Source organism: Aureobasidium melanogenum (assembly GCF_000721775.1).
Source record: "Aureobasidium melanogenum CBS 110374 unplaced genomic scaffold scaffold_2, whole genome shotgun sequence".
Classification (NCBI taxonomy): Eukaryota; Fungi; Ascomycota; class Dothideomycetes; order Dothideales; family Saccotheciaceae; genus Aureobasidium; species Aureobasidium melanogenum.
The window spans coordinates 1,481,764-1,505,569 of NW_024470054.1; the positions used below are offsets into that span (position 1 = coordinate 1,481,764).

At 50.4% G+C, this 23,806-nt stretch overlaps 9 protein-coding genes across 9 annotated transcripts; 5 read left to right on the forward strand and 4 right to left on the reverse strand.

The window, feature by feature from the left end:
- Positions 1-1,541: 1,541 nt before the first annotated feature.
- M437DRAFT_39800 (uncharacterized protein) lies at positions 1,542-3,269 on the forward strand (the record flags this gene model as incomplete). Its single annotated transcript, XM_041020082.1, has 1 exon — positions 1,542-3,269. The coding sequence occupies one exon, from the start codon at positions 1,542-1,544 to the stop codon at positions 3,267-3,269; it is 1,728 nt and encodes a 575-aa protein (XP_040883816.1).
- Positions 3,270-4,081: 812 nt separating this feature from the next.
- On the reverse strand, positions 4,082-7,452 carry M437DRAFT_39284 (uncharacterized protein; the record flags this gene model as incomplete). Its single annotated transcript, XM_041019981.1, has 6 exons — positions 4,082-5,022; positions 5,073-5,377; positions 5,429-6,361; positions 6,416-6,789; positions 6,838-7,157; positions 7,209-7,452. The coding sequence occupies 6 exons, from the start codon at positions 7,450-7,452 to the stop codon at positions 4,082-4,084; spliced, it is 3,117 nt and encodes a 1,038-aa protein (XP_040883817.1).
- Positions 7,453-10,709: 3,257 nt separating this feature from the next.
- On the forward strand, positions 10,710-13,803 carry M437DRAFT_39960 (ARM repeat-containing protein; the record flags this gene model as incomplete). The annotated part of the gene is made up of 2 exons (XM_041020107.1): positions 10,710-10,739; positions 10,792-13,803. 2 exons carry the CDS (start codon positions 10,710-10,712, stop codon positions 13,801-13,803), a joined length of 3,042 nt encoding a protein of 1,013 aa, XP_040883818.1.
- Positions 13,804-14,027: 224 nt separating this feature from the next.
- M437DRAFT_72327 (Low temperature viability protein) lies at positions 14,028-15,475 on the reverse strand (the record flags this gene model as incomplete). The annotated part of the gene is made up of 2 exons (XM_041025837.1): positions 14,028-15,405; positions 15,459-15,475. The coding sequence occupies 2 exons, from the start codon at positions 15,473-15,475 to the stop codon at positions 14,028-14,030; spliced, it is 1,395 nt and encodes a 464-aa protein (XP_040883819.1).
- Positions 15,476-15,638: 163 nt separating this feature from the next.
- Positions 15,639-17,867, forward strand: M437DRAFT_72328 (YL1-domain-containing protein; the record flags this gene model as incomplete). Its single annotated transcript, XM_041025838.1, has 1 exon — positions 15,639-17,867. One exon carries the CDS (start codon positions 15,639-15,641, stop codon positions 17,865-17,867), a length of 2,229 nt encoding a protein of 742 aa, XP_040883820.1.
- An 895-nt stretch (positions 17,868-18,762) lies between these two features.
- M437DRAFT_33618 (37S ribosomal protein S24) lies at positions 18,763-19,432 on the reverse strand (the record flags this gene model as incomplete). Its single annotated transcript, XM_041019255.1, has 2 exons — positions 18,763-19,018; positions 19,353-19,432. Coding segments are annotated over 2 exons (336 nt in total), but the record flags the coding sequence as incomplete, so codon positions are not given.
- Positions 19,433-19,689: 257 nt separating this feature from the next.
- M437DRAFT_81275 (uncharacterized protein) lies at positions 19,690-20,927 on the forward strand (the record flags this gene model as incomplete). The annotated part of the gene is made up of 4 exons (XM_041027522.1): positions 19,690-19,953; positions 20,021-20,548; positions 20,600-20,735; positions 20,782-20,927. 4 exons carry the CDS (start codon positions 19,690-19,692, stop codon positions 20,925-20,927), a joined length of 1,074 nt encoding a protein of 357 aa, XP_040883822.1.
- A 56-nt stretch (positions 20,928-20,983) lies between these two features.
- M437DRAFT_72331 (acetyltransferase, CysE/LacA/LpxA/NodL family) lies at positions 20,984-21,806 on the reverse strand (the record flags this gene model as incomplete). The annotated part of the gene is made up of 3 exons (XM_041025839.1): positions 20,984-21,031; positions 21,114-21,555; positions 21,637-21,806. The coding sequence occupies 3 exons, from the start codon at positions 21,804-21,806 to the stop codon at positions 20,984-20,986; spliced, it is 660 nt and encodes a 219-aa protein (XP_040883823.1).
- Positions 21,807-22,048: 242 nt separating this feature from the next.
- Positions 22,049-22,917, forward strand: M437DRAFT_62972 (farnesyl cysteine-carboxyl methyltransferase; the record flags this gene model as incomplete). The annotated part of the gene is made up of 2 exons (XM_041024179.1): positions 22,049-22,766; positions 22,829-22,917. 2 exons carry the CDS (start codon positions 22,049-22,051, stop codon positions 22,915-22,917), a joined length of 807 nt encoding a protein of 268 aa, XP_040883824.1.
- Positions 22,918-23,806: the final 889 nt, after the last annotated feature.

A 23,806-nucleotide genomic window follows, 5' to 3' on the forward strand; every position in this document is an offset into this window, starting at 1 on the left:
AGCGGGAGATTGAAGAACTCAATGCCAAGCATAGCGCTCAGCTCGATGAGGCTCAGAAGGCCTCTAAGACCTCGTCTGAAGAGACTTTGCAAAAGCACAAGCAGGAAATCGAAGAGCTGGAAGCCAAGCATCGTACACAGCTCGACGAAGCCAAGAGAGCTTCTGAAACCACTTCCTCAGAGATCGTTGCAAATCATCAACAGGAGCTCGAAGAGTTGCGAACTAGCCACCGCGAGCAGGTTGACTCTCACGAGCAGCGCTCCAATGAAGCTCGTCAGGCAGTCGAGAAGCAAGTGGAGGAGCTCAACGAGCAGCTCAGCAAGCTCCATTTGGACAATCAGACCGAGGTGTCTTCCCTTCGTAAGGAGGTGGAGAACAAATCTGCCGAAACTCAAAAGGCTGAAAAAGAGACTGAGATTCTGCTTAAGGAAGTTAGCGATGCCAAAGCAAAGCACAACGACTTGCAAGCTCAGATCGACAGACTTGGTCAGGAACATCAGAGCCAACTTGGATCCCAAGCCTTTGCAGCTGAGGAGAAGATGGCCGAGCTCAAGCGCTCGCATGAGACTCAACTGTCTGCTGTGCGTAAGGAAGTCGAGCAAGCCAAATCGACTGAGTTGCAAACACGACTTGATGCTCTTCGTCAGGATCACGAGAAGGAACTAAGCAGTCGTTCCGCTGAAGCTGAAGAGAGGCTGTCTGAGCTCAAGCGTACTCACGAGATTGCCCTGACTACCGTCCGTCAAGAAGTGGAGCAGGCTAGAAACGGTGAGACAGAGGCACAGCTAGAAAGCCTGCGCGAGCAGCACAAGAAGGAGCTCAACGACCACGCAGTTGAAAATGACAACAAGGTCGCCGAACTGAAGAGCAGCCATGAACAAGCCATCGCCAATGCTCAGCAAGCTGCAGAAGAAGCTCAGGCAAAGTTGCAGTCTCAACTTGATGATCTACGCCAACAACATGAGAAGGAAATCAGCAACCATGCTTCCCAAAGAGACGCCAAGCTTGCCGAGGCCAACGAACATCATGAGCAGAAACTTGCTGAAGCTCAACAAGCTGCCGAACAGGCCCAAAGCGAGTTGCAATCCCGTCTCGAGCAGTTGGAAATTAGCCACCAAAAAGCCCTGGAGGTCCAAGCCAGCGAGACCGTGACCAGACTTACAGACATGGCTTCGAACCATTCGCAGGAACTAGCGAAGGTTCAACAACTGCTAACGACCAGCCAGGAAGAAGCAGAGATAAAGCTTGCACAAATGAAGAAGAGCCACGAAGAAGAGATCACCTCCGTCCGTCAACAAGCTGAAGATCAACGACTCCAATTTGTCCAGTCCTATGAGCAACAACTTTCGAAGCTCGAAGAAGAAAATAAAGAAAACCAATCATCGGCCGTGCGTGTGCAAGAAACCCTTCAAGAAGAGCTCCAGCAAGAGAAGCAAAAACTGACAGAAGTAGAAGAAAGGGCACAAGAGAACAGTATCAAAGAAAAACAAGAGCGGAGTCAACAACTAGCCAAGGCTAGGGAAGAGCATGAATCTGCAGTGATGGGTTTGAGAGCTGAGCTTGCGATCACCAATCAAAAGCTCGAGCAAAAAGAGTCGGACATGCAGAACTTTGCTGAGGAGAGAGAGAGGTTGGTGCTCGAGTTGGATGCTTTGAGGAAGGAGATGGAGAGTGAAAAACAACGACAGATTGCGACAGAAGAGGAGAGAACTACGACACTAAATACAAGACTGATTGAGGAGAAGAGACTGGAAACCAAACTGGCCACTGTGGAACACGAACGACAAGAAGCTGCGCTCACGATCGCAAAATTGACTTCCGAGAAGGACGACAGCTCCAAGGAATTTGACGCCCTAGCATCTCAGCTGGAAAGCCTTACCATTGAGTTAGAACAAACTAAGCAAAGCCTGGTCGACAATGGTACTGATTCAGACTCGAAGCTCAGGACCCTCGAAGCGCAGCTCCAAGAAACGCTAGCAGAGAATGCAACGCTTAGCAAGCAGAGCCAACTCCTCAGACCTACGACGCCTATGAACAAGACCGTCTCTTATGGCAGATCATTTTCTATGGGAAGCTTGAGCCAAAGATCAGGCGCGGAAGACTATTTTGTTCGCTCAGAGTCCGACTTTTCGGATATGGGCAAGGTCTTCTCTGCCAACGAAGCTGTCTTTGTCCAGAAGATCAAGGAGCACGTTGACAGTCTGGAACACGCCAGAGATCAGCTCAATCATGTGTATAAGCAAAGGTTTGAAGCCATGAATGACGAGAGGGCTCGTCGTGAGGAACAGCTCGAGTCTCAGCATGACACCGAACTCGAAGCCGCTCGCAACAAGCTGAGAGCAAACTACCCTCAACCTCCTCACAACACTGGCGCCAAGAGTTCGGCTTCTACTACGCCCTTCGACGGACACGTCGACGAGTTCCACATGGAAGATACACGGCTTGCCTCAGAACATGCAGAGCGACTTGCGAACAGAAAATCGCAGGTTCAACATCATCACAATCTGCAGTTCCAGGCCCTGAGTGATGAGTATGACAAGAAGATTGCCGAATTGCTAGGCGAGAAGGACATGCTAGACTCCGACCTCAGCATCGGACCTGAACGCTTTGAGGAAATGTCTGAGCAGATCGATCGTCTGCACAGCGCAACCAACAGTCCGGCCTCTATCCGTCATAGACCCTTGCGTTCACAAACCTCCATTGAGCATTTCCACGGTCAAGGCAACCAGCACCTGTACCGCAGCATCGAAACTTACAATCCTACGGCACGAACAGACTCGCCTAGCTTTGCGCGCCCTCAGTCTTCCTCTGCCGAGTCGCACACTTCGCTACGTCGTAAGAGCAGCCATGGTCGACTTTCGCAATTCATTGGCAAGATGTCGCCATTCTCTTCCTCTCGCTCTTCTCGTTCTTCGGCTTCTGGTCCTTCCCGTCCTCACACCACAGGTCACCGCGTCGTCTCCACTCCACCTCCCTCTTCACGCCCCGAGTACTCGAAACACTCCATCAGCGAAGGCTCAAGCACGATAGGCAGAAACAGTTCACGACGTCCCATGACTGCAGACGACCGCCAAGCCGACGACATGGATTTCTCCATTGCACCTGAGAGATTCGAAGCCCTCAGAGAAGGCCAAGAATTGACGAGTGAAGAGTTGAGCAGAAGAGGCAGTGTGGTTGGGAGTGAACATCAACCCCCACAGCACAAGAGTCCTAAGATCTTGAGGCATATTTCGGGGTCCATCAGGAGGAAGATGGCTTCGTACGAGTAAGGGGTGCGGCTTTGTTGTTTTCGAGTTCGAGCTTTGGTCTGTGAGGTTCCTTTTCCTCCTCACCTGGGAGGTTGAGTTGAGTCGTTTTGTGAGGAGGGAGTGAGTTGAGTCGTTTTGCGAGAAGGAAGTGAGTTTAGTTGAGTTGTGGTTTTATCGTCGATGCAAGCTTCGTTCAAGAAGTTTTATTGTTTGGTGCATGCATAGCGAACAAGCATTAGCATAGCGTTTGTTGTTCAGCATTGTTTGGCTTTTTCTGTTTGTCTTTTGTTCGATTGTAACATCAGTTTGTACAGTAGAGGTCATAACGTTTTGTTCCATCAGCATCTGTTGTTAAACATGGCTCCCTTTTTTCCGTGATTCATTGACCACATTACAGTTCTTGTAACGCATCCGCTCGTGATGTATTTTCTCGGTATCACTCTCGCCGACCTGCCTTATGAAGGAGTCTATCAATTGAACACAGTGTATTTCACGCGAAGCAAGGCTCAAAGGAACATTCGTGGAAGAAGGCATGATGTAAGGAAAATGATTTGAGACAAGACAATGTACCGCAGGCGTGATATACTTTTTCTATTTCCATCCTTCCTATCCCAATTGGGTCGTTGCCCAGAAAAAAAAATCCATAGACATTGAAAACAACAAGAAAAAAATTCAAAATAGATAAGAACGGGTATCGACAAAGAACAGAATCGGGGATATCTCAGAAGAAGATGGACAAGAAGAAGTAAAGAAGCAGATCGAGTTGGGAAAGAGAGAGAAGAGAGTCGTGGATCGTCGTTAAAGATGGGCAAAGAAAGATGTTTGCCTCTTCTCTATGACTCCTCGGCAAGGAGCTCGTCTCCTGTCTCGCGCCATTCGCGGCTGCGATCGTTGAGACGCCTTGTACCGGGGACACGTGTGGCCCACAGGCTTTCGGCTGGTGTACGCATAGTAAATCCGCGCTGGCTGCTGATGACACCGATGGCCTGCAAAACAGCTTTGCGGCTGTCACGACCAAAAACGGCAGGATGGTTGATCCACTCTAACGATGCAGCAAGCTCGGTGTCAAGTGCTGACATGATGTCGGCGTCAATGCCAGCAGCAGGGCTGAATGGGCTCAAAGGCTCGAGACGAGGAGGGGTGGGAGTGCGTCTGGGCTCCATTGACACTGGAGGGTGGGTGGCGGACATGGGAGGTGGTGGAAGAGGTCCTGTGGGTGGTCCTGAAGGCGGGTAGTCCGTGCTGTTGCTGTGGATGCTTGCTGTAGGTGTAGGTGGAAGACGAGCAGTCGGTGGCGCTGAAGGTGGTGGAAGAGGAGGTAGTCCACCCTTTCCAAGACCCTTCAGAATACTGCGGGTCTCTGTGAGAAGATGAGAAGCTCTCTCGTGTTGGCCTCGTGAGACCAGTGTCAAAGCTCGCGTGAGCATGTCGGATGTGAGGAGCTCCATGCGTCGTTGTACCACTGAGGGGTGCGGTGGAATTGGTGGCGTTACTGTACGGCTCATCGAAGCCTTCTTCGAAACCGGAGGAAGCATAGTAATTGCAAGCAGTGACGGACGAGGCAGCTGAGTTACATTGCCTTCGCGAAGGATGTCGCCCCAGGCAAGATCTGCCTGAATAAGGGGCACTTCTTCGACGGAAACGGGTCGCATATCGTCCTGGTCGAGGGGTCCGCCTAGAGCCTCTAGTCCAGACACGATGGTCTCCCAAGGATCTTGCAAATCCTGTTCGGGAGATGAGTTATCGGGCGAAATGGCCAGCTGTACAAGAATGTCTATACAATCATTAGAGCTGGAGAACAAACAGAGTTAATGATTGGCTTACCTTTCTTATCACCAAAGCGTAAGTCGCCCAATGATGCTTCAGCATCACGACCAGTGGCACGCTTTGTGATTTGGAGCGCTCCGCTAATTTTGACAAACTTGGCAGGTGAGCCTTCAGGCAGGCGCAGTTTGAGCTTGGCGTTTTGATGTGAAACGCTTTGCAAGGATCCTAGACAGCCAGCCACGCATTCACGAAGCATCATCCAGTCCTTGACATATGTATATGTTGCTTTGGTGCGGGTGGAGAGCTCGATCATAGTGTCGGGCTTGTGCGTTAGGCCTAGACCAAAGGAGTGTATGGCGATTCTATGAAAAGTTAGTTTCTGTGTAGTTTTGTGCGTCCAAAGATATGCTTACTTCGCAGCTTCGGCGCGAGAGACGACAAAATCGACACTCTCAATGTCAGAAGTTGTTGAGTCGCTGATAAGCATGATTCCTGAGATAGGGTTCGCCGCCTTTCTCTGCATCAGAAGATCCATGGCTACGTTCGCGCCATCGACAACATCAGCGCGCAGACTCTTCTGTCCGATTGGCTTGATCGCCTCGAAGACTCTAGACCATCCATTCCAGTTCTTGGATGTCATGCCTACAACAGGCATACTGCCTCCGCTGGATCCATAAGTCACAAGGCCCATACGATCTTGCTCGCCAAGATTGTTGACCAAAAACCGCAAGACATCGCGAAGTAGAGATATTTTGAGGCCTTGCATAGACGAGGAGATTGGTATCACCACAACAATGTCCAATGGAACGTGCAAAGCGATAGGCATTCTGAAACCATGCGTGCCACGGAAAGTAGGGCTGGTGTATTCGGTGGGTGCAGTATAGGCGGATTTGCCGGCACCATAAGATGATGGGATGGAGGAACGTCTTCCTCCTCTTGAAGCCAAATCTTCCTCGTCAGTGCCAGAAGTTTCCAAATCCTCGTCACTCTCAGACGTTTCGAGATTGTTGATGCTGATCAAAGCGCGGCGCCAGATATCCAATTGTGATCTATCGTGGAATTGAAGGTGGAAATGCGGTAGCTCGGCGACTGAAAGATTCAGAGTGAGTATGTCGTGTTCAGGGACGAACTGAACCTGCTTCAAGTGTCTCTTGATCAGGATGGAGCCCTTGAGGGTGCACTTGGTTCTCATCTTGGCAGATTCCGAGGCTGTCTCCCACTGGTGTTGGGGCTTTTTCTCCTTGATACAGATGAGCATCTCGGTAAAAAGATAGCACTCTAGATCTTGCCACGACTGGCGGTCTTTGCCTACGCGGATGGTACCATGAAGCAACAGTCTGCCGAACCTATGGGAAACTTGTTAGCACTACATTAGACGGAACAGCCAGACGCATGTTTACCTTGAGAAGTCCAAACCATGCCAATTGTCGACCTTGGCGTGCAGGTCTTCAGTGACACGGTCCAATACGTGAGAAGGCGTATGGGGGATGTCGAGTTGTTTTTGCGGCTCGGGTGAACGAGGCATCGACATTGTATCGATGCTGTCGGCAGCAGGAGAGATAATGTCTTCGGGATCGGGCCGCCATTTTCCGTCAACGACTTCGACCGTGACCAAGCAGGTCAGGCTTTGCTGCTGCCGGCTTCGGTTCAACGTAGGGAACTCGGTACGCACAGTGACTGTGGGTGCAGGTATTGGGTTCTTGATGTTGGGTCGTGGGCTCGGTACGTCGGCGGCGATGGACTGAAGGTCATATTCGATTCTGCGATTTCGAGACTCGTCTGTGGCCTGGCTGTTGTTTCTCTCATGCTGGCGAGACTCTACTGATCTATTATGATGGCTGTTGCTGTGGGTCAAGTGCGTGTTGACGCTGTTGTTGTGTTGGTGAGAGCGAGTGAAGCTGGCTTGAGTAGGTGGACGCGGGCTCGGGTCGAGTATGGCTGTCTGAGTTGAGTTGTAGCTGTGGTGGGCATGGCTTGGGAGCGAATTGTGGTTGTGGTGCGATTGACTTTGGACAGAGGCATAGCTTTGGTGAGTATGGCGAGGTGGGTCGTCCCAGGGAGTGGGAGTATTGTCCGAGTCTCTTGTAGCGCGCAAGTCCGGGCTGTTTGTACTGCGGTTGTTGACGAGGTTGTTGAGTTTTGCTGCAGATTGTTAGTTACCGATGGAGTGGTTGACAGGTCGGTCTGTGTTACCAAAGTCGAGATTTCCGCCTCGGCTGGTGTCGAGCCCCAATGGAGCGTTGCACGAAGGGCATTCCTGGGACTCAAACTCCTTGATGAACTCGTAGAAGCAAGCTTCATGGGCGACATGGCCGCACGACAGCTGCAGGATGCGCTCGCCGCGCAACGTGTGTTCCAGCGGCTCCTCGCATGCAGCGCATTCTGTGCCGATCAGGGTACGCTCCCGTCGAGATTTGGGACCGGTAGCATCGATCATGTCGCCGAGTTCGTCGTGGAGGGTCGTCGGGGCCGGGGCTAGGGCTTGATTCTGCGTCTGGTGCTTCTTCAGACGAGACGAGTTTGGGCGGTCATGCAGGCCTCTGAGCGAGGCGAAGCGTCGAGTCGTCGTCTTGGGCGAGGTCGTGGGATTGGCCGTGATGGTGGCCGTGTGAGTGGTGGGATTCAGATTGCTACTCCGTGAACCAGGACGAAAGATGTTGGCGAAATTGACAGGCGCCGAGTGTTGAGGGCCAGCCATGTCCAAGTAGCAGATTGTCGCAATGACGAACTTGTCGCTGGGTCTGCGATGCCGATAGTATGAGGCATCACCCAGAATATGCTCTGAGCGCTCCCGCCTGAATCGACGACTTGAGCTCGGTCCTCAGAAAAACGCCCATGGTTAAGGGTCTCAGAGTCAATCTAATCCGGCTCCAAACTAACTTCGCGTCCTTGGCTGACCATCCGACAGTCCCCTGTCTTGGGCGCAGGCACATCATTGACACTCGCCCGCCGCCCACCTATCGTGCTCGTCGTGCCAGATGACAATCTGCAGCTGTGTCCCAATTTCGCGTCGCTCGCTGCCCTGTCTCGTCGCCTGCATGCTGAGCAGATGGCCGACGACCAATATTGCCTATTCCATGACTTTTCCATATATTCAAACGGCCATCCGTTCCATCCTATCGGGCCCGCCATTCCCACAAGGGCCGTTGGCTTCAGAAACATCACCCAAACGTTCTTCCTGCTTTCTTGCCAGCTTCCTGTTTTTGTCATGCCGAGTCCCACTCTTTCCTCTTCTTCGTTTTGCACCGCAACCTCCGAGCGCCATGACCCGACTCTGCCACGAGTCGCTAGTTCCCAGCTTAGCCCTGCGCAGATTGCCATAACTTCTTCCCCCTCCAACATTCGCTCTGACCTGCCGCTTGTTTCATTTGCATCTCTGTCTTTTCCCTGTCACGCGAACACTCTCCATCAGGAGACACGACTCCTCTCAATTCAACATGTCTATCTTCATCACAAGACTCTCTTATTCCTTCCTTTCCGCCAACAACAACCAGCTAACCAAGACTGCCTCTTACTCATGGCTACTGTATCAGCTAGCCTTTTTATGCTTTAGCCTGCTCGAACTTTCAGCTTCTCCACACGCTGGTAGACGAACCTTAACCCGTTCACCACGCGATGCCATGCCCTTGTTGTACCATCAACCTTGCCCTGCTCGTTATCGCGTTTCTGGTCCACGGCTCCCTCTACTGCCATTGGACGTCATCATTGCTGCTTCGCAAGAAATCGGCTAACATCCGATCCCACATGATCCTCCCATCATCATCGACGCATGATGTGCCGTGTGCTCGCCATTTATCATTCGTCACATACTTGCCCTGCCCAGTCCATCAGTTCACTCGCCCAATGAACTCTCCCTTCGCGCGCTCGTTTCAGGATCCTGGTGAAGCTGGTGTTTCTCGTATTCGACTTTTGTTATCGCTTATCTGATCCTAGAATCTCTCGTCAAGAGGTACCTTTTTTAGCCAGAGTTATTCTCAAGCTCGTCTACAAGGTTTCGAATCCTTCTTTCTAGAACCCGTCAGTCTCCGTCTTTGCAGAGTTTCCGCCATGCTTCAGAACCACGAGGCAGCCCGCTGGATGAAACGCGCTCCTCCGAGTTCTGAAATTTGAACCTTCACTGCTTTGCCTCTATGCGCAACGCAAGAGATCGCAATGCACCTTGACTTTCAATTGGCAGAGTCTCTCATACAGGCCCAGGAAAGAGACATGCAGGTCGATTGATTGGGTTGCCTGATGGAAAGTGTACGGCCGAGAATTCTTTGTGCCACAGAACACGCCATAGAAACTTTGAACCCCTCAGTTTTACGTCTGGAAGACAGTTCACCATCGATCAGAGCTTTACGCCTGGTGATCAAATCCCTCCCCCTTGACGATTCCAAGTGCAATCGGAGCCTCATGTCCATATTTGGTAATAGTTTGAGGCTGGAATCATCTCCACGAAATCGATCGGGGCTAATGCTGTAATTTGGGCCATGCGCCCAGAGGCAAACCGGAAGATGTACCACATACCTGAGGTATTCGTTGCCCAACGCACTTTGCAGGCCCTCGAGTATCCAGGTACACTTTCGTGACTCAGGCAGAGGTGCACCCTCGCTAAGTACAACCTAAATGTGTTAGAGCCGGAGCTCACAATAAGGTACGCTAATAGGGCCCGTCCAGCTAAGCCTCTATAAGAAGTCGAAATTTAGGCGCGAAGTGGGCAACGACTTTTGAACGGTCGACGCGCGCATCGCGATTTTTTTTCTTGAGCTTTTCTCAGGTACATGACTCTTTTGCTCCATCCCGGTCAACGCGATGTTGCGCAATGCTGCAACTACCCCCAGAGTTGCAAGCGCATGACAAGAGGCGAAGTAGCAAGGCTAGAACAATTCTTACAGCAAAAGTCTTGTACCAAGTGTACCAAGATTTGGGAGATTCATCATGCTGCTCGAAGCTGTATCGCGTGTGTGCAGATCATCCGTACTTGTCTCAGTCCGTGCATCTCCTTCGTATGCACCAGAACCCAGAGTACAACTTGAATCACTCAAAATCAACATCTTGTCCAGCAGTCGGTCGGCACATCCTCCGATTGCTTGTCGGTGGGCGCTCGGCGTGTAGTTGGTACAAGGTTTTGGACTTGTTGATCTGGGACAAGCAGGCGACGGGCTCTGACAACGTAGCTGCATGTCCGGATCTGCACACGACCCTTCTCGAGTAAAGAACATCATACTTAAAAGGTCCTCGGAGCGGGAGGATAATCCTTCGTTCTGACATCGAAATGTACCTGTCATGTCAGCTAGAATTACGCTACATGCAATCCAGATTGTATACGTCTAACCTTATGTACGTGTTTTCAAATGGGCACGGCGTAGTGATCGTTTTGGGCTCTGGTTTCAGGAATATTGTGCGTGAGAGCTGTGATTGGTCTCTCAACGGCGTCTCTTTGTTGTAGACTGCTCGATTGATTGACCAGATATCCATTGAAGCTCAATAATTAGTCATTGACAAATTGTTTCATATGCGCAAAAAGACGGATGCATGCGTGACAGGGCAATGATCTGAGCTAGACAAAAGACGGCCAGGGTGATGCCACCAGCGTGATGTGCCAAGCAATATGAACAACTAGCCAATCACGACCAACAAGTCTCGAATTTCTGCTAAACACAAGTCTGCTTTTCATGATCATTAGCAACTCAAATCTGAATACACGGTATGATGGAAAGAAGAAATGAGGCATTCCAGAAAGTATGAAGCCCCTCAGTGGTGGTGCCGATGACATTCTTCTCACAATGTGCAGCTCAAACCAATTTGCATCGCTCTCAGCCAGTCAACCCTAGCCTTTGCGGGCAACCACAAGAACGTCGACAACATCATCCAAAATCTCGAAAAGTTATCGAAAACACTAGAAGAAATTACTACACGACCTGATACTTTCGATCACAAATTGGCCGATTATGTCTTCTTTCCCATCTCACAGGTTCTCAAAGCGAGTCGAGATCTTCCAGTTCATGCCATGGAAGCATGTTTACGATGTCTCGTGATTCTCATTTCGAAAGGCTGGACGACAAAGATCGACTCGAATCTGAGCGGCCAGCTATTGATCTTCTTGACGCTTACTTGTGATACTTCCGGAAAGACGGTACCTACAGGGCTTGCTACGGATGAGCTTCGCGCAGTTGGATTTCAGTGCATGCAGGCGCTATTCCACTCTCTTGCGGCAACAACCGAAGGGAAGACTTCTCTTGTTGGAGCTGCAAATGTCCCATCTCTGGGACATGCTGTGTCAGTGATTCTTGAGGGCATTGTTGACGGAGAGTCTTTTCACGTTCAGCTATCAGCAGCGAATGCTCTGAAAGCTCTAGTTGCGTGCATAGATGATCTGGAAGTGTTGTCCAGCTTTCTACCTGGTATTGTGTCATCGTGGACCAAGGCTCTAACCCCAAGCACGAAAACTCGTCGACACTGGAGAGTTCTTGTAGCTGGATTGCAGACCATCGAATCACTCCTCAAAACACTCCTCGTCGACAGGGTGGTTGAACAGCTATCATCATCAACAGCAGAGAAGACAGCTTCGAGCAGATCAAACACCACAAAATTGGATGGCAGCTGGGTGAAAGCGACAGCAGCACAGTTGAAGGTTGCAATAGCAAACATTGACAGATTACGTACGCACGAACGTCCAGAAGTACAGGAAGGCGTTCTAGAGCTCAACTTGACACTCCTCTCTGAATGCGGCGGGGCACTAGCAGATTCTTGTGCTTTGGCAGCAGAAACTATCTTGTTACTCATGCAAGCAGATTCAAATGCTTCCTACAGAGACAAGATTGCGACTTTGGCCCAAAACAGTCCAGCAATCTCTGACCTTTTGTCAACGGTATTTCGAAACGAACAGCTATCCTTGGTACGAATCATGCAGTCGAATGATGATCTCGCCAAAGAGCGATCACTCGGCAAGTTATTTGGCGCATATACAATACTGGCTGGCACAGAGGTTGATATGTCAATGATCTCAAGGATGCTTGGGAGCGGTCTCAAAGACAGTGTGACAACAATCCTGCAACATTCTGTCGATTCCGAAGCAAAGAATTCTCGAGTCACACCTGTGACTATCTCCGACCTCTCAATTCAGACGAGCCAGAAGTCACTGACATTTACTTCACCGCTAGCCGAATACAAGTCTCAGGAAACGATACTGAACTACATAAGTCAGATGCTCAAGACTCTGAAAGGCGCACATCCCTCTCTCGGACTCGCTTCAGACCTCATGCTGGCGTTGAGAACGTCAGAAAAGACCAGTCAGGTTGCAACCTTCTGGCTTATCTTACAGGATCTTCAGAACAACACAGATGAAGTTGATGGCTTCATGAACGACATGCTGATCGGCGATCTGTACTCCAAAGACCAGTCCCTATCATTGCGGGAACAGCTATATTCCTTCTCCTTGGAAGTGCTTGAGAACGACGAATCCACAGACTGGCGACTCCAAAGTCTGGCTCTTGAAGCCGTCGCACTGCATGCACAACGACATGGCGTCGAGTTCAGGGGCGAGCTTGTAGAGGCACTGTACCCTATCCTCCACCACCTTGGCTCGGAATCAGGCTATGTCCGCAACCACGCAATGACATGTCTAAACATCGTTGCAGACGCATGCGAATTCTCTGATGCAGGCGAGCTCATCGTATCTAATGTCGACTACCTCGTCAATGCTGTGGCGCTGAAGCTCAATGCCTTTGATGTATCACCACAAGGCCCACAGGTTTTGCTCATGATGGTACGACTAGCTGGCCCATCACTACTGCCCTATCTGGAAGATACTTTAGAAAGCATCTTTGCTGCATTGGAGGATTATCATGGCTATACTACTTTGGTCGAACTTTTGTTCGCTGTTCTTCGGACCATGGCTGAAGAGGGAGTCAAATCACCCATGCTCTCTATAACCAACGGAACAGAGGCACCGAAGAAAGATCCCAGTAGATGGAAGCCCGCTGATCTCAAGGAACTCATCGAAGTCATCAAGAACCTCTCTCAGAAGTCAGATGATGCTCTGAATATCCCAACGCGTCTCCTTGATCCTGAGGACGACACAACCGACGACCAACTCGACGAGCCAGAAACAGAAGAGTCCACACCACCAGCCCCCAAAACCTACAACCTTCTCCTCAAAATCACCCAACTAACCCAACACTATCTCTCCTCGTCCTCACCCTCCTTACGCACCTCTCTATTCTCTCTCCTCAACACCACAATCCCCAGTCTCGCCAAACACGAAAACTCGTTCTTGCCACTCGTCAACACATTGTGGCCAGAAGTTACTTCAAGGCTGTTTGACGAAGAGGCGTATATCGTGAGTGGCAGTTTGAACATTATTGCTGTTATATGCGAACATGCAGGCAGTTTTATGCGGACAAGGATCGAGTCTTTGTGGCCTGAATTGGTTTCTTTGCAAAAGAAGTTGTGGAAGGAGATTAATGCTGCTGCTTCCTCGCAGCAACAGCAGAGGAAAGTTTCTCATCAACAGATTGCTACACAAAGTCTGGAAAAATTGGGAGGATATGTGGATACATCGACAATTTCGCAGGTGAAAAGTCTGCAAGGGTTGCTGGTTGCTATTGTAAAATTCGTCGAGGTGGATGCCGAGAGATTTGATGATGTGTTGAGAATGTTGGGGCCTGTGAGCCAGTTGTCTGACGATGTGAGGAAGAGTTTGGAAGAGTTTAATGGCGATGCGGTCTGGTTGGCGATGTATAGGGATAAGCCGTGGCCGTTGAAGACACCTACAGGCTCGAGGTTTGTGTTTGCTAAGGCTTAGCTTACAGGAAGAAAGAAACGTTACAGGTACGATAATCTCAATCGATCTGGCATGTCCTGAACAGAGGGTCTTGATAGTTGTCGTGAATGGGTAAATTTTGACATGGTTGTATCGTGATATAAGTAAAATGCTACGCTTGATAATCCCTTTTTTGTGATATATCCGTATATCTTTTCCCAAAACTCCACGCTAAACAAGAAGATGAAGATCAAGTGTTGTTGACTTTACTTATGACGAGTGCTCTGAGCACGAGCAGACTTGCCCAGACGAGCTGGACCAAGACCGAAGCGAATCTCATCGAGCTGCTCCATACCAGTCTGGTATCCTGACTTCTTGATGTGACGACCGCGGTTACCAGCACGAGAGTGGCCAGCAAGGAAACCATCCATGATGCTGTCAAAGTCGCTACGGACAAGATTGGGAGCTTCAGAGTCGGTGGCTCTTGAGTATGAGCTGATGGCTGAGGCGTGTGACATGCCAGTCATGCCTGAAGCCATGGACTCTGCATCGTCGAATTGGGAACCGTAGTCATCGAAATCGTCTTCAGCGTAAGCTTCTTCGATCTTGTCGAATCTTTGGTCTAACAGACTCTGAGCATCAGTGCGGACCAGAGCGGATGAGGACATGGAGTAGCCAGAAGTTGAGGTCATGGCACCCTTGCGCTTCTTACGGCGGCCAGAAGCCAGAGAAGACAGACCAGTATTGATGGATTGCATGTCTGACGGCGCTGGCTGAGCTGGCTTCTTGGGAAGAGCCTTTGCGGCCTTGACGTCTTGCTTGAATTTGGCGAATTCTTCCATCCAAGCTCCTTCACTTGGATCTGAGGGAGGCGGAGCAGCAGTATCTGCAGGGGGCGGCAGGCTTTCGCCCTTGTCTCCAGCCTTGATTGTATCGTCTGATTGCCAGCCCTCATCGTCATCGTCAACGTAACCCTGGCCCTCTTCGTCGTCAAATTCAAGACCCTCCCAGTCGTCACGATCGATTTCCTCAGCATCACCGGTCAATTCTTCAAAGATGTCATCCTCGTCGTCAACATAGGCTTCGTCTTCCAGAGCCTCAAGGGCTTCGCGCAGGCGGGGGTCCATATCGGGTTGGAAGCCAGCAATAGCGTCAGGTACGTTCTGCATATCCTGGTAGGTGGTCTTGCGGACAAAGTCGCTGGGCAGCATGTCTTCGGGCATCAAACTTGCAGTAGAAGCAACACTCTCTCCACCATAACTCTCCAAGTCGTCGTCCTTGAAGTTCATGCCACGCAGAGCATCCTCCAGGCTCATCTTTCCCTTGTTTTTGTTCTTTGCCGATGGCGCCTCAACCCAAGTGGCAGCGCCGCCTCCAGTACCCAGGTCGCGCAAATGTTGCATGTAGTCGTACTTTGTGTCGTCGAAGTAGACACCGTGCTGGGCAGCCTCACCCTCGTGGGGCTTGTAATCTGTACCGAACTCATCCTCCAGGTCGACACGTTCCTTGATCTTGCGTCTATTCTTTGCGTCTTGGGGCCCTCTTAATTCGGCAAAGACCATGCTCGGGGCGTCGGCATCGTTGATGCGAGGATCGTTTTGGGCACGATGGACAAGGGCGAAGGTGGTCGCATTCTTCTTATCGCTATGCAAATGTCAGACTCAGATCAGGGCTTGCAAGTCGAAGCAAGCACATACAACACGCGGCGAGGCATCTTGACTGGTTGTTATGTTGGTGGACAAAAAGTCATGGACAAAAAAAGTTTCAAGATTCGACAGTTTGGGCAGGCACCCAAGTGGCGCCAAGAAACCGCGGCTGACATGTGCCTTCCCTCTGTTTCCACTTTCCATCATGCACCTGCCAATTATCCCGCCAACATGTCGCAAGACGCCGAAGATGAGCTTCCTGCCGAGGAGCTGCTGGTCCATGGCCGCGCAAAGAGAGCCACCGCCGGCAACCGCATGCACTTTCTCATGCAACATCTCGAAGACGAAGATGTCAGAAACGACCTCCTACAAGAAGACGAGACGGATCAAGTCGACTACCAACTCTCCGACGCAGAGGATGTTGCATTTGGATCCAGCGACGACTCGGACGACGAAGGCCAGGATGAAGAGCTACAAGGAGAGAAAGAGCTGCAAAAGGCCGAACGTCAAGAAGCACGCAAGAAGAAGCGCAAGGCCAACGACTTTGCAAACATGCCGCTCAATCCCCTCATGAAACGCCAGAGACTCGCCGCTACCAATTCTCTGCTTGCTCCCCGACCGCGCAAAAAGTCCGAACGCATCTCCTGGCTACCTACCTTGGACGATGCCCCCACGCGACAGTCGCGCCGTCGTCAAACCGTCGCCAACAAGGAACAGACAGAGGCCAAGCTGAAGGAGAGCCAGAAGCGTTCGGAAAAGGCTCATGAGCTGATGAAGATTGCTGCCGAGAAAAAGGCTGCTTCTGCCATGCCTGCTCTGACCCAAGAGGATCGCATGAAGAGAGCGCTTAAGGTGGAGAAAGAGAATAGCAGGACTCTCAATCGCTGGGAGAAGGCCGAGGAGGAACGCCAGCTTGCTCAACAAAGGAGACTCGAAGCCTTGCGCGATCGACAACTCGAAGGCCCTGTCTTTAGGTACTGGAGCGGTTCTGTCATGTGGGAAGGAGAAAAGATAAAAGTCAAGCGCGTCCACCAACCGAAGATCGAAGCTGTCGTCGAAAGCAAACCAAATCCCGTCCCTGAAAAACCATCGACCGAGACACCTGCTGAGCCGAATGCCACCAAGGCCGATAAACCTCTCTCGAACAATCCTCCTGAAGTCAAGTCTGCACCTGAGCGGGGAGTCCAGCAGACCAAAGACACTCCCATGGTGGACGCTACAGCTGAGCCAGAAGCTGCTGCGGTATCAAATCACGAAGTAAAAGAGTCTGCAACTACAGAAAAAGACGAAGGGATATCGCCAAAAGCTACAGTCGGGTCACCAATGGCAACTATACCAGCTGCGATGGACAATATAGAAACGAATACGCCAATCGCAAATACACTAACTGCGACCGATGAGATGGCAGTTGAGTCGAAGCCAAATCAGGACAATGCATCTGAGCAAAAGCCAGCTGAGCCGGAGACCCAGCCAGACGCTGCTGCTGAACAGAAACCACCATCATTTTTGGATGGCATTCATTACTGGGCTTCACAATCGCCAGAAGCCACTGCACAAAAGGACAAGGCCTCCTCGTTACAAATCGTTACGCCAGTACCAGCTCCTGAAGGTCAAACAGGAGAGACAGCACCTCAAACACAACCTACACTACCAAATGTGGCAGACCAGCTTCATCCGGCAGCAGTAACCGACTCGGCTACACCGAATATCACACAAAACTCTACCTCACAACCAGCAGAATCTGCACAACAAACATCAACACCATTCGACGTATATCCTCAAGTACCACCATCGGAGACCGCACCTCAACCTCCACCAATCCCTCTTATCCGTGAACAAGCTCAGCGCACTCTCATAATTCTCGAAGCTTTCCCGGAACTAGAAGTCGCACCACCCGTAGCGCCTTCCAGCAAAAAGTCAACCGCCACAACTACCATCATCTCATCTGTCCTCACCCCTGACGCCCTACCTTCACTCACTCCCCAAGAACAGAAATACCTCACTTCCAAATCCACAAAGAAGAAGGAATTCTTGCCTCCCCCGCCACCCAGGCCTGTCTGTGCAATCACAGCAAAACCAGCAAGATTCAGAGATCCAAAGACTGAGTTGCCATATCAGGGCCTGGACGCTTATAAAGCGCTGCAGAGGGTTAGCGCAGGCGGATGTAGATGGGGAGGACAAGGCTGGGATTGCTGGATGGGGATTGTAGGATCAGGAGTTATGGGGCGGGTTGCTAGAGGTGTTCCGGAGTGTTTTATTACGGGCAAGGTTCCTGTTAAGAAGGAGGAGAAGGTCAAGACTGAGGAGGGAGGGAAGGAGGGTGTGACGCCTGCTGCTGCTGCCCCGATGGCTCCTGTGGCTCCTGTTGTCGCTACTGCACCTGCATCTGCACCTGTACCTGCATCGGCTCCAGCGCCTCCTCCACCTGCTGCGAACACACAACCAGCAAACGCTCCATGAAAAACACTAGCATCCAGCATTAAGCATTCTAGAACATGATACCCAATTTTAACGATTTTGCATGATACAAACACTTTCTCTTCTTCATTCAATCGGGATCGCAAGTCTTGGTTACCGAGAAAACATTTGAATGTGATTAGATTTTCTCTCTTGGTTTCGATGCCTTCGAGTAAGCTGCCTATGATGATAGTGATACATGTAGGCGTGCTTGAGACAAAGGCTACTGATAGAAAAACATAGAGCAAATTGAAGAAGGGGCGGGAAAATGTAGAGATTGATATGTGTAACGAGCACGACATAGAACATTGATGGAGAGTGTTTGATCTAGGGAATAGCCCTAGACGAAAATTGTACAGAGCGCTCCAGATGAAGACAAGAACAAAGGCGAGAGAAGGTATGCGAGCAAGTCTTCGAATATACTGTGGTCCATGATCGACACGAATGCAAGACATGGCAAGTCCCAACACACAGAACGAGAAAAGCGTGAGACAAAAGACTGGACTTTTATGATGATCGTACTTTTCGAAGTGTGGTATAAACTACGAAAAGCTAAGAACCGGACGCCGCCATTTTTTTCATCCCCATCCATGGACCACTTGCAAAGTGGTGGTATCTTTTTATAGACGAAGCAATGCGCGCCGAGGCGTGACTGCTGCTGAGGATCCGCATAGTACCAAAAACAGCAGGATTTCCACAGCCCGGCAAAGAAAAAAGAAGACGACAGACGACAGACCGCTACTCTGATTAGAGAGATGGGCGATCCGCTTATTTGTCCTTCTTGGCCTTGGCACCCTTGACCTTGGCGGTACCGGTGAGGGTCTTCATGCGGTTCTTGCGCTGCTTGCCTGTGGTGATGTGTAAGTTTTTGGATGAAGAAGACGGTAGATGCGGCCGAAAACGTACGCTGCTGTCTCGAGGCCTTCTCGATCTTGGTGGCCATGCCAACACGGACAAGACGGTAGTGGGGCTCGAACTTCTTCATGGCCTCGTTGGAGTCGTAGATGAGAGCGAAGCCAGTGGACTTGCCACCACCGTACTGGGTGCGGAAACCGAAAACGGAGACCTGGTCCTTGTCGGCCTTGTAGAGCTCGGAGAGCTTCTGGCGGAGCTCATCCTTGGAGACGTTGGGACGGTTGGGGTGGAGGACATCACTGTACGCAAGGAAAAAAGCCCTAGTCAGTACATCTGTGCGATCTCAATATAGAGGAGATCAATCGTGCCGGCTGCCTCTGCTGCCACTGCCGTTGAACGTCCTGTCTGTCCTTGACCATGGAGACGAGTGACCGAGAAATGCAGAGTAAATCGGAAAATTTTCCTTCAATCACTGATCTTTGTTTCACACATGGCGGCGCGCAATGTTGAATGTCGTCTAGATGCGATGATAGATCCTCCTCTTGCTTCTCGTCTCCATAGGCCAGGGTCGACATTCGATTCGGCGACGGACAGCGTCGGTGCTCTAGCGGTGGGGAGGGGCGAAAGACTCACACGACCATCTGCTTGCGGGCAAGCAGGGGGTTGCGGATGAACTTGCGGGTGCGCAGAGTAACTTGAGCGTCGGCCATTTTTGCGGTATGGGGATGGGATCGATGGTCGTCGAAAAGGTATTGTCGTCTCAGCAGAAGCAAAAGAAGAATCCAGGACGGACGGCAAATTCGACGGGCAGGCTGGCTTGTGTGGGTGGTCTGTGCTTGCATGTGCTTAGCGTGCCTTCCCCGATGTGAAGCCGCTTCTAGTCACCTTTTGTGCAAGCTTATGCAACGTCGACCATCGTGAATTTTTACATCCTCTCGTCTTCACATGTTCGAGTGAGAGTCTGCATACCATGACCCAGGATATACCGTCGGGAGAAGCACTGCACCAGATTCGTCTGTTCCGCAGGCAATATCTGCAGCTGCTCGACACTCAAAACCTTGCTTGGCCTTCTTCAGAGACACTTCGCTCGTCTCAAGCTCAAGAATGGTTATTTGAGAATCTCTTTCAAGCAGACGATGTTTCCCGTTTTCTGCCTCCTGAGCGGTACCGTCTTCGTGTCTTGAAGTTACTCATGTCCAAGATTGAAAACTCCATCGTAGACCCAGAAGAAGATGTAAGAGCGTCTTGTCTCATTCTTGCTTTGTCTGCTTTTCTGATGTTTGTGTTTTCGTTGTCATCAGGAAATATCGGATAATCTCATGTCCACATTAGCTGAACTCATGTTTTCTCCTATGCCGGATGATGCCACTGCTGCTCAACAGCGGAACTGGGTGACATACACTCCACTCGCTCGGGATTCATCCATCTTAGACAAAGAACCTGAATTGAAGCTGCTTGAGAACCGTGCAGTAATCTCAGGTGCCGGTACTACAGGACTGCGGACTTGGGAAGCGGCCCTCCATCTCTCTTCCTATCTGCTATCTTCGCCTGAATTGGTATCAAGCATCAAGGGTAAGAAGGTGATCGAACTTGGTGCCGGTACAGGATTGCTATCCATATTATGCGCCAGCCATCTTGGTGCTGCCCATGTCACAGCCACCGATGGTGACGAAGGTGTTGTGCAAGCCTTACAGGAGAACGCGGCCTTCAACGATGTCAAAGATTCAATGGACATTGGTGTACTGTGGTGGGGTCGAGCTTTGAAGGGTTCTTGGATGTACGAGAAAGATCCTTCATTCTCTTGTGATCTGGTCCTTGGTGCCGATGTCGTGAGTTTTGTATTCTCCAACTTTACAAAAACGTGCTTATCCTCGTCCCAGACATACGACAAGGCAGTCATACCAGCCCTGGTGTCTACCATGAGAGATATGTTCGAAGTCTGGCCTCAAGTCCAGATCATCATTTCAGCAACCATACGGAATACCGATACATTTGCTACTTTCGAATATGCTTGTGGTAAGTCTCCAAAAGTCATGACAAGTCCATTGCTGATTGTGAGAAGCACACAATGAATTCAAGGTACATGAGGTGGATTACCCTCTGATTCCTATGGAAAAGCAGACTTCCCTCTTCCACTCAACTGCGGTTCCAATCAAGATCTTCTCAATCACAGCACCAGAGACGCAGAGAGATCCTTATGCAGTATAATGAATTCACGAACTCGTCTTTACGGTAGTTGATGCGTGAGACAAGTTCAAGCAGCATCAGCAATTTTTCGGATTTCTGCTCTCTCCTCCGCAGTGGTGGTGTTTCTGGGCGCCTGCTTGATGACCTTTGCCGGGTTACCCGCCACAACAGTGTAAGGTGCGACATCCTTGATGTATATGAGCACACTAGGCAGCATTTGAATGCCCAGGAGATCGCCTGACTCACCTTCGTCACAACACTACCCGCACCCACAGTACTGCCACGTCCAATCGTCACACCAGGACAAACAGTCACATTGCCGCCAATCCACACATCCTCCTCGATTGTGATGGGCTTCCCAGACTCCGGACCATTTGTTCCATTTCTCAATTCGGGATCAAGAGGGTGGGTTCCAGAGTACAGGCTGACATTCGGCGCCAATAGGGTTCTCGAGCCGATGGAAACAAGACACGTATCGATGATGGTGCAGTTGAAGTTGATGAAGACGCCCTCTCCTAGACGTACGTTCGTGCCGTAGTCTGCGTGGAAAGGAGCCTCAACCCAGGCTTCAGAGCCTAGTAGTTCTTCGTCTTCATCCTCTGTGCTACCTTCCTTACGAGGTGGTAGTGGTCTGGTGTCTCCTAGGATGCTGTTTGGCTTCTAAGCACTGGTGTTATGGTAGACGTATACGGGAGAAATGCATGTTGTGTAGATAAAGAAGGCAGCTTACTCTTTCCATAATTCAACCTGACGTCTTCTGGTCATTGTTTCATCTTCCCCTGCTTTATTATATTTTGTGCAGGCGCGAGCACAACGACGACGCTCTGCAACTAGCTCAGAAGTGAATGCATGGTAAAGCTCTCCTCTGAGAGACCTGGCCTTGTTCTCGGAACCAGGCATGATGAATAGAACAATATTTGCAGAATTTGTCTTTGTGAATGAAATGAATGAGGTCGTGGTGAGATAGTGAGAGGGCGCCAAGGCAGCCGCATTCAGGGAATTCAGTGAGGGAGACCCTGACGTTGATATTGTTCACATGCATTCCAGAACTTTGGTACTTCTGCCTCTGACCAGCTTGGGTGTTTAATCCAGGCGCTGTCGCCAACGTGTGTCGCCATCTTACCTCGACATCGCACTTGAAGATGGCACACCAGGGCGACCCAAACATCTCGCTACCTTTTCCAGCATCGCCAGTCGCGGACAACAATGGAGCAGCGATAGCATCACGCGCACCCCTAGTCGACCCGACTATTTACCCAGGCAACTCGCGCTCCATCTCGTCAATCGCATTGCACGCTCTAGGCCTGGGAATCACTCTCTCAGCCTGCACCATCGCTACCATCCAACTCGCTCTCTCCGGCTACCGCATCTGGCGCCTCACAGAGTTCATCGCAACACTGTCTCTGTTCCACTTTCTCGAGTTCTGGACTACCGCACGCTACAACACGGCCAATGCGAAAGTTTCCTCCTACCTCCTCACTTCCAACGGAAGTGCCTACCTCATCGCTCACCTCGCCGCCATGATCGAAATCATCGTTACTTCCTTCTACTTCCCCGGCCTGCAAGATCGCTACAGCAATGCATACACAATTGCCTTTGGGTTAGCATTGGTGGTTATGGGACAGGCCATTCGCAGTATTGCTATGGCGCAGGCAGGCGTTAGTTTCAACCATATCCCTGCAAAGAGCAAGAAGAATGACCATGTCTTGGTTACTGAGGGCCTATACTCTTACTTCCGCCATCCCAGCTATTTTGGCTATTTCTTCTTTGCTGTAGGTACACAAGTCGTTGTAGCTAACAAGATCTGCTGTGTGTCCTATCTGATCATCTTGTGGTTCTTCTTCAAGGACAGGATCAACCGTAAGTTTCTGGTTCATCTACCTGAAATACTATTGATCTGTTACTAACCAATTATGATGCAGACGAAGAACAAGATCTGGTCAAATTCTTTGGTGATGATTATCGTAGCTATCGCCAGAGAGTTGGCACTGGCATCCCTTTTATCCCATAGAACCCTTTTTGTGCTACTATATGCAAGATAGTTAATCACAACCCCAATCCCAGAACAATCATACCAGAACCTCTCTTGGTCCTAAATTCACGTTGCTGAATACTACTGGAGTGTTCTGTCTTCCGATCCTTTGCTCTCCAGTGTGCTTCTGGATGTGCCTACAATGTCCGTGGTATAGTCAGTCAGCCACGTGAGCACATGAGCCGCCAGACTCCAACCATCTCAATGCTCCTCAAACGACTCCTCAATTGCCATCTCTTGGAGGCCACATAGAGAGGATTCTATGTGTCTGTCATCATCCTTCATCGACTTCTGTCTGTTAACAAATGTCTAGTCTGTAGTGTTACACTCTTCCTGATCAGGCTTGAGATTGACCTCTTTCCAAAAGGTCGCATCGTAAAACTTGCCGAGAGCAATGGGTCTACTGAAAAAGAGCCTTGTCCAGTATACAAAACTTGCCAGTGCCATGCCGACACTAAAGCCAAACACTCTGATCTTAAGCCTTAGGTAGGCATCATCGGTTCCATCCTTAATACTTGGACCTTCGAATAGTATATACGTAGCATGAGTCAAGCAAACAGCGCGTGTAGCAGGTTTGTTGGCGATGACTCCGCGGCATTTGAGGGATTCGTGGCAGATTCTGCCTGGATATCGTGGTTCTGCGAGACGATCAAAAGTGAAAGTCCAATGCTGAGCAATATCCATAGGCGAGCTGCATGTGGCCTAATAACGGTACACACATATGGCCATCAAAAAAGACGTGTTGCTATGGCGAATCCACAGCTTAACTAGCCGTGAACATGTTCAAATCTTCGAAGACTGTCCCTTAGGTGCAGGATGTTGAAGACTTGCTGTTCAGAAGGGCTAGCAAGCCAAAAAAGGATGGTCT